Consider the following 13,393-nt stretch of genomic DNA (forward strand, 5'->3'; position numbering starts at 1 on the left):
CTCTCTCTCTCTCTCTCTCTCTTCCTCTTTTTCTCCATCTCCTCGCATCTCGCAGTATTCACATAAAGGGTTTTCTACTGATATAGCCAAACGAAGTTTCTTCGATAAATGACGTAAATGCGAGTATACCTTCCCTCTCTCCCCTCTGCTCACCCCTACACCCCAACTCTTTAGCCCCTTCCTACTTTCTCGCGATCTATCAGTATCTACGTCTACCATCGTCAATGAGATCAAATTTAAAAGCGATATTATTGTTCGAGGTAGCAAGACTAATGGGGTTTATAGCGTTCTTCGAAGTCGAGGTTATCGGGCGTCCTTCGATCTCTCGGCTGACGCTGCGAGATTACTGAAAAGCTTTCCATTCTCGTGCTCCAAGGGGAGTAGGTGTTAGCCTCACGAGATCGGAGAATTATCGAACGAAGAGGAGGATATCGGTCGTGAGAATGAGAAAGAGAGAAAAAGACGGAAAGAGAGAGAGAGAGAGAGAGAGAGAGAGAGAGAGAGAAAGAAAGAGAGAGAGAGAAAGAAAGAGAAAGAGAAAGAGAGAGAGAGAGAGAGAGTGAGAGGGATGGGGGAAAAAGGAATATAAGTAAGACGGGAAGGGTCGAGATATCCAATGCCGCTTTTACGGTCTTCGTCCGTGTCGGAAGATACTAAAACTAATGTATTCATGAGATAATTATTTCTTGCATTCATTACGGAGCTGTAAAGTTTTTATTGGCCGGGTCTGGTCTCTGCGCAAAGGAGCGCACCCCGTACAAAGAGAGAAGACTCAACGAATCTTTTAGCGACAAAGCAAGCCGAACGGCTCTCTCCTTTAGATACGCGTTACGCTCGAAAGGGAGCAAAATAAGGGATCGAATTGGATCGTCTGTCCCTTTAAATTCGCGAATCGCGATTCTTCTGAAAACTCCTTTCGAATTTTCTCTCTCTCTCTCTCTCTTTCTCTCAGACTGGAAGGATGATTTTTACTTCGGAAAAGTAACGATGGAGGACGCCGCCCTCGAAGGATATATGCAAGGGTAGAAAGGAAGGAAGAGGAAGAAAGAGAAATCGAGGGTGGCATGGAACGTCCCGAAAGGACGAAGGCGCCGACAGAATATCAAAAAGCACGGACGGCACCCTGGACAAAGGCTTCTATTCCAACCGAGAGCCAGGATCCCAGAGAGGGAAAGATACATCAACTCCTGTGTCATATAAAAATGTGTTTATGCGCTGCACACGAGGAATGAAAAATATCGGGCGAAAAGCATCTTCCGTATCCTAGAGCAAGAAAAGAGAGAAAGAGAGAGAAAGAAAGAGAAAGAGAAAGAGAAAGAAAGAGAAGACTCTTCGGTCGTTCCTTGTCGCTCGTAAAACGTTTTTCTTTCTTTTTTCCTTAAGAAAAATTCTCAGTTGCTTGTTGTCCGCACAGAATCGATAGTATTCCCTATCCTTACTCTACTCTGTTACATTCTCGAATCGAACGAATTTCAAACGATCAAAATTCTTTTAATTCATTTCTAATTAAATGCTGAGGAATTTCTTTTTTATTCTCTCAACTATCCTTCCGATACTCAGACACATTGAGAACGTGAACTTCGTATAACTAGGATTTCTGAACCTTTCGTTCACGTCTAGGACGTGAAGGAGGCAAGACATACGGAGCCAGAGCGCGGAAGAATGGAGTTGACGGGGCGAAAATTGTGAAGACCGGAGACGGAAACGAAGCTCATCGTTATACCATCTAGTAACGTTACACGCGAAGGAATCTCAATGAGAATTCGAATTTCTCTTTATTCCTTACTCGAACATACTGTTAATGGTAATAATAAAATGAAAAAAAAAAAAACCAATAATAATAATATAAAAATAATTAAATTATCCGATTATAAACTCAAGCTGATCAATCACAAATTATATGTATGTATAAAATATTGAAAATCGTAAAAAAAAGTACTAGAATTCTTGTCACTCACCGATTCATGGTTTCTTCAGCATCACGGAACAAGTCGAGATAAGCAAAGAAGGCTGATGGAGAAGGATCGATGCAATGGGACTCTCGAGGATGTAGGGAGTCCTTGGGATAGTCGCGCGTGTTGCGGCTCCTGTCTACGCGATTCTCCTAATCCCAGGGTGAATTCACCCTCGCTGCCTCTCTCTCTCTCTCTCTCTCTCTTTCTTTCTTTCTCTCTTTCTATCTCTCTTTGAACCATGTCAGCCACTCGAGATTTCTTTTTCCCTGTAAAAGGAAACGGAATTGAAATCGGCTTTTCGGAATTGCGCGCCGGAGACGATGTCCCAAAGGGAGAGAAATGCAAACATGCTTTTGCTGAACGTGCAGACTTTGTCGAAAACGCGTCGACGTTCTGAAACAGCGAACAAAGGTAAGCAGGCTTTTGACGAAACGATTCTAGGGGATAGACTGAGGGGTAAATTTATTCGCGCTTATCTCTATTCTCACAATCAGAATTTCGACTTTTCGAAACTATTTCGAAAACATTTCTTCATTTGATATATCCGAGTTTTTTTTTTTTCCTTCCGAAAAGATGTCTATGTGATTATTAATCGTTTAAATGATTCCTTAAGGATCTATGAATCGTATTTTTTAAATGGATATTTCCATTTGGTAAGTCAATAATATAATTATCTTAATGTACGTATGTACTAAAATGTTTAAAATAATACTATTAAAAATAATATTATATGTTTGCTTATAAAATAATAGTATATGTTTACTTGTTAATTATAATCATTAAACAATTTTCATAAAAAATAAATATCTGCAATCTCGTATTAAAACAATGAATACTCTACTGCGGCATCTTACAGCGTTCTTTTGAACTATCGAGATAACTGTGTGAAGTCAATATGAAAGAGCTAATGTCGCTTGCGATAACGTTATCATACGAGATTTTTGATACGTAACAAATTTCAAATTTAAATCGATTATATATTATATTATTTTTAATAAAATTATATTGAAATAAAATATTTGTAATAATTAATCTGGGTGTACTTTTCATATCTTTAAAATATCATCATACGTAGATTATATTATCAGTTGCATTATCTTTTTATTTTTTATTTTTTTTTTTTAATCTTCATCAGTTATTTTTTTTTAAATTACTATCTTTCATTTTGCACATATCACAGTTTGTAGTACTATAATAAAATTTCACTTTCACTTGAGCACCTTTATTCTGATTTATCTGGTTTGATACTTCAGTACTATATAAAAATACATTTATAAAGTTTTTAGAAGTAAATCACTGCAATTTTATATACTATTAAATAACAAGTTTAAATGGGAATAGTAATACTGTCATTTAAGCAAAGTATCCTCTTTCATTCAACTTCTACGCAAGACTGTCTACCCTTTAGCTTCTTCTCATATCGATGCAAAGTGGAAGGGAAAGTAAGCTCCACCCCTTGCCATGCCTCTAACATCGAATAAGAATAAAGCTTAAATTGATCCATGCTTTTTAACTCTAGCACACACCCTTTTGAAGAAGGAAAATTTATTGTCCGCTATTTGATATAATATAGCTATAGACAAGAAACAAAGGCAACTGAAAGGAATACTTTTAAAAGAAGTGAATATAATTTATATTATTGAAATACCATATTCAAACAACTAAATCCTTGCCATAAAAAGTTGATATTTAAAAAGAGATACAGACATTGTGAAGAAAAATGACAATATTTTTTGGTCCAAATAAAAAGGGTAAAATCTCTGATGGTGGGGAAAGAATTGAGGAAGGGATACCTCTGAAAAGGGGTATCTTAAAAAAGGGTGGCTAAAAAAAGGGTAACTCACAAAAAGGGTACCCTAAAGGATTGCATGTCAAAGGGATAGAGAATCGGTCTTCTGTAATGGATAGTAACATTGCTAATCGCATATTGTATGTTAAAAATATAAAATAAATATTTGTATAATAATTTGATTTGAAACGAATAATAATAATTAAGTTGATAAAAATTAAAGATATGTAAATATATAAAAATGATATTAGAATAAAATATAATAATATGATAAGAAAAAAAGTATATGAAATAAATAATGTAAATATGTAATATAAGTATCGTTTGATTGAATATGTAATTTGTAAAAGAGACACGCTTTATGAGAATGTTGATTTATGACTAATATAATAACTTACTACTGTTAAATCCATTAAAATTCATATTATTTAACACTTCAACAATATGTGTTCACTGATTGATGAAAAGATATACTATGACCTAAAGGCAACGGCTGCCAACGGAGAACTGAACAACCCCTTTTAAACAGCAACGTAGCTGGTGGTAGACTACGTTCCCCTGACCAATCACGAGAACCCATCTCCCAATCCCTAGGAGTAGAGCTTCCGTCAAGAGTATAGGAGAGAGATGGCATTCACTACAGAAAGATCTGTATTGGCTATGAGACGGAGCATGCCCCGAACGAATATTCCAAATCCCATAGCCAAAGGGGTGTGGTTCGATGGATTTTGACTGTATACAAGAAAAAATATTGTCCCAACAACTTCTATCCAAAGGAGATGAAGTATTTGTGATCTTGTCTTAATTAAAAAATTTTTTTCATATAAAAAATACTTATATAAAAAATAATAAAAAATATAGATTGACAAAGCAAATACTTAATTTTACATAATATTACAATTTATTCAAACATAACATATCTATTAAAATAGGCCTATACTTTTTCAGCTGCAACACCCTTTTTTAACAGCTATCCCTTTTTTATGTGTAAAGGGGTGAAGCCCTTTACCCCTTTCAAAGGGGTTAAAATATAAAGGGAGACTAATGGTACATAAAAAGGCATGTGTGACACTGGTACAGTCTGTAGTTCAAATACATTCAAACATAAAAAAGAGTGCCTAAAGCCAAATGTTCGTTGGATGTTAAAAAAAAAAAAAAAGAAAAAAGAAAGAAACTAAACCAAAATACTGAGTATACTTGAGGTTCTATTATCTATATATATTTTTTATTTTTTCTGGATCACACAGCAAATATATATGTATTTGTCAGAGATATTATCATGCTTTCATCAAAATTTAAATCATTAATTATGTATTAAATTTAAATGAATTTTTGTTAGTCGTAAAAGTATATACTTAACCTCAGAAAATATATTCACTAAAAAATATTGACTGATAACTTGCACAAATAATTACATAAACATAAAATTACGCATATATTTTTTAATATGACGAATATCTATAAAAAGTAGTTAATTAAATAACTAAACAATCATATTTCTTTCTCAATTTTTCATTATAAACGTATGATCCGTACACGTGCGCACACGCGCGATTCGCGCCATGAAAAGTTTAAAATATTTTGGGAACTGTTATGTCGAGTACTATTTTACCGATAGTTGTGATATAAATACATTACTCATATGGTAAATATAACATACATTATACATAATAACAATTTAAAGTAATACGTTGTTATTATATATGTTAAATTTTACGCTTTTTTTTACGTAGGAACAAACATATATATAGTTTATATACAAATTATTATATCCATATCATCGGAGAATGGTAGTATGTTTACGACATACATTGATACGTGGCGCTCATGGGACTATTCGTACGTAAAAACGCGTGTTCCTTTCGTTTATATAAAATCACGTATTTTATCATTTTTCTCGAGAAAACGTAAAGTAGTAAAAAAGGAAACATTATTTTTATAGCTAGTTTTATTATATATAAAAATTTAATTTATAATCGAATACTAAAGAATACGAATTATAACCTATAAAAATCCTACGTGGATTTCGATTGAAAATAAAATATTTAGTATAATGTTTTAATTATTATAAAGTTTACTGTAAAAAATGAGTGACAAAGAATCAGAAGAAGTTTCGAAAGTGAGTGGACCTGTGGATAATGCCTGGTCGTTGAAAATACCAGCATTCAAACCTGAAGATAATCCACATCGTCTTTTGGAAGAAAGTTCTTTCGCTACTTTATTTCCAAAATATAGAGAACAATATTTAAAAGAACATTGGCCTCTGGTACAGAAAGCATTAGACGGATATGCAGTTAAAGCAGAGTTAGATCTCGTTGAAGGTAGTATGACAGTCAAAACGACAAGAAAGACTTGGGATCCTTATATCGTTGTAAAAGCAAGGGATATGATAAAACTCATGTCTAGATCGGTTCCTTTTGAACAAGCAGTGAGAGTATTGGAAGATAATATTGGTTCCGATATTATAAAAATTTCTTCCTTTGTAAGAAATAAAGAAAAATTTGTTAAAAGACGACAAAGGTTAATTGGACCAAATGGATGTACGTTGAAATCAATAGAATTATTGACAAATTGTTATGTGTTAGTTCAGGGACAAACAGTCTCTGCGTTAGGACCTTATAAAGGTTTACAACAGGTGAGACGCATTGCTGAAGATACTATGAAAAATATTCATCCTATTTATAATATAAAAGCGTTAATGATAAAAAGAGAATTAGCGAAAGATCCCAAATTGAAGAATGAAAACTGGGAAAGATTTTTACCTAAGTTTAATAGTAAAAATGTTAGTAAGAGAAAACAACCAAGAAAGAAGAAGGAAAAGAAACCATATACTCCGTTCCCACCGCCGCAGCAAGAGAGCAAACTTGATAAACAGCTTATGTCTGGAGAATATTTCTTAAAGGAAGAACAAAAGAGAGCAAAGAAGAAGAAGGAACAAGAGGCTAGACACGAAGAAGCTAAAAAGAGAAGGATAGAACGCAGAGAGCAGGCGTTTATTCCACCAGAGGAAAAACCAGTAGAGAATAATGCAAAAAGTACAGAAATAAATATCGATGAATTAAAGAAAAAGATTAGGAAAGGAATGAAGAAACATAATGCAAAAACATAGCCAAGGAGAAATATTTGAAATTATAATAGAGACTTTGATAGGTGTATAGATTGCGCATGTAAGATCTTTAACTAAATCAATTTTATAATAAATGTTTCTGCAGAAGTGTCTTATAATTTTATTAGAAAAACTTTGCCTGGAATTGCTATAATATTATTTTTATCTTATATATACTTATATGTATATATATATATGTATATATATAAATATATATATATTTATATACATATATTATATATGTTTTAAGTATATATATTTATATATATATTTATATAAATATATATATAAAATTTATATATATTTATATATATGTATGTATGTATGTATATGTATGTATACATTTATGCATATCTAATAATTATACATTTGCTAATAGGATAGAGGATAATATTGATTTTCATGTTTTGAAAAGAAATTAATTTATATAAAACAAAAAGATGATATTGAGGACAATTTCGCAATTTTAATTTAAACGAAATTATTTTTTCGACATATGCGATGTTGAATTATAAAATCATAGTGATTTTATTTTGTTTATAATATGCACTAATCGTCTTTAGAACATTCGTGATTTCTCCGAAATATTCGATTACGATCACACTCTCTTATAGAAAAATTCATTTTTCTAACGATTCAGAAGAAACCGCAAATAACAATACGTAAGGAATAGTCCACTATACAGCCTTCGTATTTTACTTGTAACAATGTTTCTTCATCAATTACAAAGGTATTTTATAGGATACGAATGTTAACATTGACTGATTACTTATTATCTTAACTTAATTTCGAATTTTCTTGTTATCGTTATCGTACAGTTTATAGACTTGGAAAGTACAATGTTCCGTTTCTTCATTAATTTATATTTATATTTTCACGTGATAAGGTTTATTTACAAGTATCAGCGTAATTATGGTAGAGAAACTTTGTAGTTTCAACTCGTTCGTCATGCACGGAAGCAAAGAGAAAAAGTATCCGTATCTTTTATTATAGCAAAGAAGTATTATTTCGAGAAGTTAGGACGGGAGAAAGATAATTAATTAATAGAATATATGAAATTATTTACAAGGTCTTTTTCGTATAATTCTATGGGAGTGATCATCTCCATTTCTAATAAAGTAGGCATTCGTGAGAATGGAATTGGCCGGAAAGCGAAAGACCCAGGTTCGAATCCCAGTCCAGAACACCCTAGGGCCCAACTTTTATCACGAATCCTACAATTCTTGCACCTGTACGCGCGTCTACCACATTTTCACTTTGCGAGTGTATCTTAAATATGAAACAGACGCACGGAATTCGTCTACATCTATGTATGTACACAATCAACATACACGTAACATTACGATTCATATAAATTGTTCATTAATATTTCAATAATATTTTTTTTTTTAGAGTTAAACGCTTGATAAACGCAAATCTCATCTAGTAAAAATGTAGAAAGAGAAATTTTATCGAATAAAAATTAAAAATTAAACTTAAAGATAATGTATAAAATTTGGATGATAATGTTACGAGTACGCAGGCGTGTATAATGCATTCACTTGTTAATATCGTATTTTCGTTCTCTAATTTAAATGTACAATATACTTGTTATTAACGAACGTTCGTTATCTTTTGTCTGCCATTTTGCAAGAACATATCGATCATTTATAATATCTACACTAAAACATGTTATTACCTATTTAAAGTATCAATATGTAAAAAAACAATCTCCCAACAAACATTTTCGACTACATTGTTGTCAACATTGAAGATGACATTCGGATGGGCGCAATATCATACAAAAGCTCAATGCAAAGCGCGCAATATCGTACAATATTAAATTTCAAACCTCCGATAGATGCGAATCCGGCGCAAAAACGGCGGCAGTTATAATCAGTTATCGGCGGAAAGTCGAGGCCATAAAAAAAGCCATCTCACATGCCGATCTGCCTAAATCGTAAGAACTGCATCATATTGCTATATAAGTCACCGTGTATATGTACTTTCGCCTTTTCATTTAACGCATTGCGGATGTCTTTGTAATAATTAATTATACTAATTGTGTCTATACGTTTCACCGAAGAGATCCGAACGAAATTATATAGTTTATCGATCGATCGGTCCGCAATGTGTTAAATTATTACACGCTAAGCGTATCGCGATTCCCATCCGTTCGCACAACCAAGTAAATACATATATAATTTCTTACAAAAATAAATCTCTTTATCGAGAATCATAAAGCGTGGAGTCGAAACATTCGCTTTGTCTCACGATTCCAATCTTATGGATTGGAGACAAAAAATCTCGATGCGACCGAACGCTCTAAAAATTGATTAAAATCTGCTATGCATGGATATATATATATATGAAAAAAAAAAAAAAAGAAAAAAGAAGAAAAAAAAGAAAAGGAGAACGGACGCAGCGTAGATGAACTTTTCAGACTCGTAAAGATGTGACTAAAATGCTTCTCGAATCGATCTACGACCTATCGTCGACCATCGATAATCGTCAAGCTGTAAGAAATAATATCCTCATTCCTCCACGCATGCATCTTTTGATAGATTACAATAAAAAATAAAACTTGTGGAAAGTAGATATAACATCGCGAATGACTAGTAAAGAGTAAGGAAAAAAAAAAAACATTAAAATATTAATAATCGAACCTAGAGTTACCTCGTGTCAGAACGTATACACATTGCTCTATCGATTCTTCGTTTTATATAACGTATGTACTAGTAAAATTATAATCTCAAATTGGTATTCATAAGCAAAATCTCTCGTCAAGTATCTTCTATATTAAAATACAATAATAGTGAAGTAACATCCGACTTAAAAAAAAAAAAAAAAAAAAAAAAAAGAAGGTAAAAGAAAATATATATTTTGAAAATAAATGCAAAGAAGTAATCGCTCGAGCGATTGTATTTCGAGATCATTACACATTTAAGTATACGCGCAAATCAAATTGTTCAGGGAAATTCGATGGGAACGTGCGAAGTCCTTAGACTTTTTTTTATTGTATTTTCTTTTTTTCTTTTTTTTTTTTTATATCATGTAGCACGTTTTATGATATAAAAAATCCGGAGTGATCGTATCGATTGGTTTAAGAAAAAAAAAACCGAGAGTATGGTCCGTGATTCGTTTCAAGAACGACGATTTTTTCTAGGCCCAAAGAAGATGATGATGAAGTAGAAGAGGAAGAAGAAGAAGAAGAAGAAGAAGAAGAAGAAGAAGTAGAAGAAGAAGAAGAATAAAAAGATGGAGAAGGAAAATCTCTCTTCTCTCTGCGACGAATTCGTCTCGCGCGTTCGTTTTAACGATCGAACGGACGAAACAATCGATCCTTTGGAAGATTTGGCGAACTCGTGGGACGAGAGACGTATTATTACGCGGTCGAGTAAGGTGATTGTTCTCATCGAGAGGACGATGGAAGTTAGTGAGTGTGATTGTAGAGATGCCACCTCTGCGTTTCCGCGTTAGAATCACATTTCTCCGCGGTGATTCCACGTTGAGCGTGATATCTGGAATCCACGCAGACGGGAATCCTAGAGTGCCTTATGAGACCACCTTCCAAGTGTCGCCACTTCTGATTTTCGCTGCCGTCGCAAACCTGCATGAGGAGCGTCGTACCTTTCGCGTAAAGTGGTAACGTCAGGCAAAGATCGTGATGCTTTATCAAACCATCCTTGGTAAGGCCCCATTCCTGAAATGATCAAATTGTTCATAATATAGTCCTTTAAACTTATATCTTACCATTCGTTTTTTTTTCATCCTCGATCAAAACTTTCACTATCCTATAATGTATCGTTTCAGCTAGTGAAAAACTAATCGATCATAAATCATAAAACTATATTGCTTCTTTCGTTCGTAAATCTCGATGAAAGTGATATACAGTGCGACAGGTTTAAATATATAAACTCAATAATTTTCCTATGTGTTAAAAATGGAAAAAATGTTTCATATTAACGTTGTACGATGTCAATCATATCGAAGTGATAATTAATAGATTTTGAAATAATCACGGAAAGCCTTGCGAAGATTATGTTTAAATTTATAAATAGAATTCTATATTTTTTATCTTATCGTTGATATTTAATTATTTTCAAAACACTATCTATATCTGTATATGAGTCATTAAACTTTAAATTTAGTATAAACCTGTCATTAGCATTATTCGATGTATTTCGCGAATAGAAACAATTCGATTCGACTTTGTATATTTTTAAAGGAAAAGCAATGGAATTGTGCTACATCGATGCAAAATATATAAATGTATTGCTAATAATGGAAGATGTATAAATAGAAGGACATTAATTTTAAAGGTAAGAGAAAACAAAATAGGATGAAATCAAATCGAACAAAAAAGGTTGAATCGGAAAGTTTCCAATACGAGTGGATTGAATCAGCTGAGATAGAACAGCTAAAGATAGCGGCAATTTTTAGATATTTTCAGATATTTTCGATTATTTTTGATATTCGAAGATAGTCAAAGATAACCGACGAAATTCTAGATAAAACCGTGAATGAAGTCGCGGAGAAAACTCTAATTAAAACTACGAACGAAATTGTGGAAAAAATCCTAGACAAAATTACAGACGAAACCCCAAACAAGACTCCAGACGCGCATAAACTAAACGAACCTAACTCTAATCCGATTCGACCCGACTCGACTCGCTCGAGCCGAAGTAAGTCGAACCTTTCTTGTTTTTTTCAATCTTGTTCTGTTCTGTTCTATTAGATCGTTTCTGTCCTGTCTTTAAAATTGATGTGCCAATGACATTAGCACGCTTTTTCATGTCCATTATTAAGAATATTTTCATATATTTTTCATCGATTTGGCTCAATTCGATCATTTTTCGTCTAGAAGCACATAAAGTCCAACTGGATACATCATGATGTAGGATACATTAAATAACGCTAATGCTAAATTTGAAGATAAATGATTAAACAATGATCTGTAGAAAATATATAATGTAAGTAGTGTTTTGAAAACAGTTTTTGATGAAAGATATATAATAAAAAATATAGGGTTCTATATAAAAATGTAAATGTAACGTTTACATGGCCCTTCAAGATTATCGCAAAGTGAAATAATAATCACTGCGATGTGGTCCCCTTGATATCATGCAACATTCGTCTAAAACATTTTTTTGTATGTTTAATACTTAGAGAAATAATCGCTTGTATACATATAAACCAGATATATATATATGTGTGCGTGTGTATATATGTATATATAGCTTTATTTGCCCCGAGCGTACGACTTACGAACAGAGTAACGTGTCACGCTCTTTCGTGATTTATAACGCGTAGGTATTACTACGAATTTTAACGTGGTATCTCTCTAAGAAGAACCTACTTTGAAAAATTGGACGAGTAGAATCAAATCGAAAGGAGTAATTTATTAGGTGTTCGAACGTTTGGACAACGTTCGTTTTCCGAGAAAGTAATTGAAGAAAATACTTCGTTACATTCGTTAAATGCATCGTACTGTTACGTACTTGATTGCCACCGGTATCGTGGCAGGGATATAAACCAACGTTTCCATCTAGCAAATGGCCCATGCTATCCAGACAAGCCGTGCCTTGCTTCAGAGATCCTCCTGGACCACCCTCACTCGTAGGGATCACCAATTCGGGATAGACGTGTTTCAAATACCAAATAAAGGGCTTGCAGCCCAGTTCTCGTTTCAGTTCCATTCTGTCTTGAATACTGTTGAAAAGCAATAAAAGGATTAGAGAAGATATCGATAGAACATGTAAACGAATTTTGATCTTTAATATAGATTTCCGAAGTAATCTACTTACTTTCCATAAGGAATGTTCCGTGCAAGAGGTACGGCATTATAATAAAATTGTTTATATTCATCCATCCATACTTCTGCGGCACGTCTCGTGTTCCGTGCGAAAACATTCCCACTACCACCAGGAAATGAATAAGGATGACGTTTTCTAAAGACATGACCCACTCGAGAACATGGAATAATTTCCAGACTTCCACCGCATTGCCATACACGGAAGGATATTTCTGAACAGATAATCGTGTAGTTTGTAGGGATTTCGAAATAAAACGAAATTAAAGAGAATTGTTAAATTGTCTCACCAAGATTTTCACCACCCCAAACGTCCATTTGGGTGTCATATTTCCCAAGTTTCTCAAAATAAGCTTTGTTGATGACGAATAATCCACCAGCTATCATCGGCGTTCTGATTGCTTGCGTTGGATCCTTTTGTCGTGCTTGTCTTTCGGCTTGGCTTAAATATTCCCATTTAAAAACTAAACTCCAATCGAAGCCTCCTCTCAAATCTGCCGATGCACCTATTACAGAAAAATAGTTTATTGATCCAATTTTTTCGATACAGAGACAAATTTCTCGAAAAACTGGTTTTTCACATTCCACGTTCATTTAGCAAAGAGTATTGAAATTCCCGCTCTTTATTTAATTTTTCATCGATTATCATCGAAGTCAATTTCAAACTATATTCGATGGTTTTCATTTTTTAACGAACAATACGTGTACTCCATGGCCACTCGAACTTGAAGCGAGAGTAATTTTTCAATGAC

At 33.4% G+C, this 13,393-nt stretch overlaps 3 protein-coding genes across 3 annotated transcripts in view; 1 reads left to right on the top strand and 2 right to left on the bottom strand.

The window, feature by feature from the left end:
* LOC122631751 (zinc finger protein 525-like) overlaps positions 1-4,495 on the bottom strand; it is a 46,967-nt gene extending 42,472 nt beyond the window's left edge. The window contains exons 1-2 of the mRNA XM_043817810.1: positions 4,143-4,495; positions 1,959-2,221 (exon numbers count right to left, since the gene is read on the bottom strand). The gene's annotated coding sequence lies outside the window, so the exon portion shown is untranslated. The remainder of the gene's footprint in view (positions 1-1,958; positions 2,222-4,142) is intronic.
* Positions 4,496-5,548: 1,053 nt separating this feature from the next.
* Positions 5,549-6,958, top strand: LOC122631795 (KRR1 small subunit processome component homolog). The gene has a single exon (XM_043817896.1). It carries the CDS (start codon positions 5,831-5,833, stop codon positions 6,851-6,853), a length of 1,023 nt encoding a protein of 340 aa, XP_043673831.1. The 5' UTR covers positions 5,549-5,830; the 3' UTR covers positions 6,854-6,958.
* A 396-nt stretch (positions 6,959-7,354) lies between these two features.
* LOC122631447 (polypeptide N-acetylgalactosaminyltransferase 2) overlaps positions 7,355-13,393 on the bottom strand; it is a 98,939-nt gene continuing 92,900 nt past the window's right edge. The window contains exons 7-10 of the mRNA XM_043817138.1: positions 12,932-13,147; positions 12,637-12,856; positions 12,331-12,541; positions 7,355-10,532 (exon numbers count right to left, since the gene is read on the bottom strand). Of these exons, the coding sequence (XP_043673073.1) occupies positions 10,263-10,532; positions 12,331-12,541; positions 12,637-12,856; positions 12,932-13,147 (917 nt within the window). The 3' untranslated portion in view covers positions 7,355-10,262. The remainder of the gene's footprint in view (positions 10,533-12,330; positions 12,542-12,636; positions 12,857-12,931; positions 13,148-13,393) is intronic.

Source organism: Vespula pensylvanica, chromosome 9, assembly GCF_014466175.1.
Source record: "Vespula pensylvanica isolate Volc-1 chromosome 9, ASM1446617v1, whole genome shotgun sequence".
In the NCBI taxonomy this organism is placed as follows: Eukaryota; Metazoa; Arthropoda; class Insecta; order Hymenoptera; family Vespidae; genus Vespula; species Vespula pensylvanica.

Excerpts from the sequence above, each read along its gene's own strand:
- LOC122631795 (XM_043817896.1), top strand. The coding sequence starts at position 5,831 with ATGAGTGACAAAGAATCAGAAGAAGTTTCGAAAGTGAGTGGACCTGTG.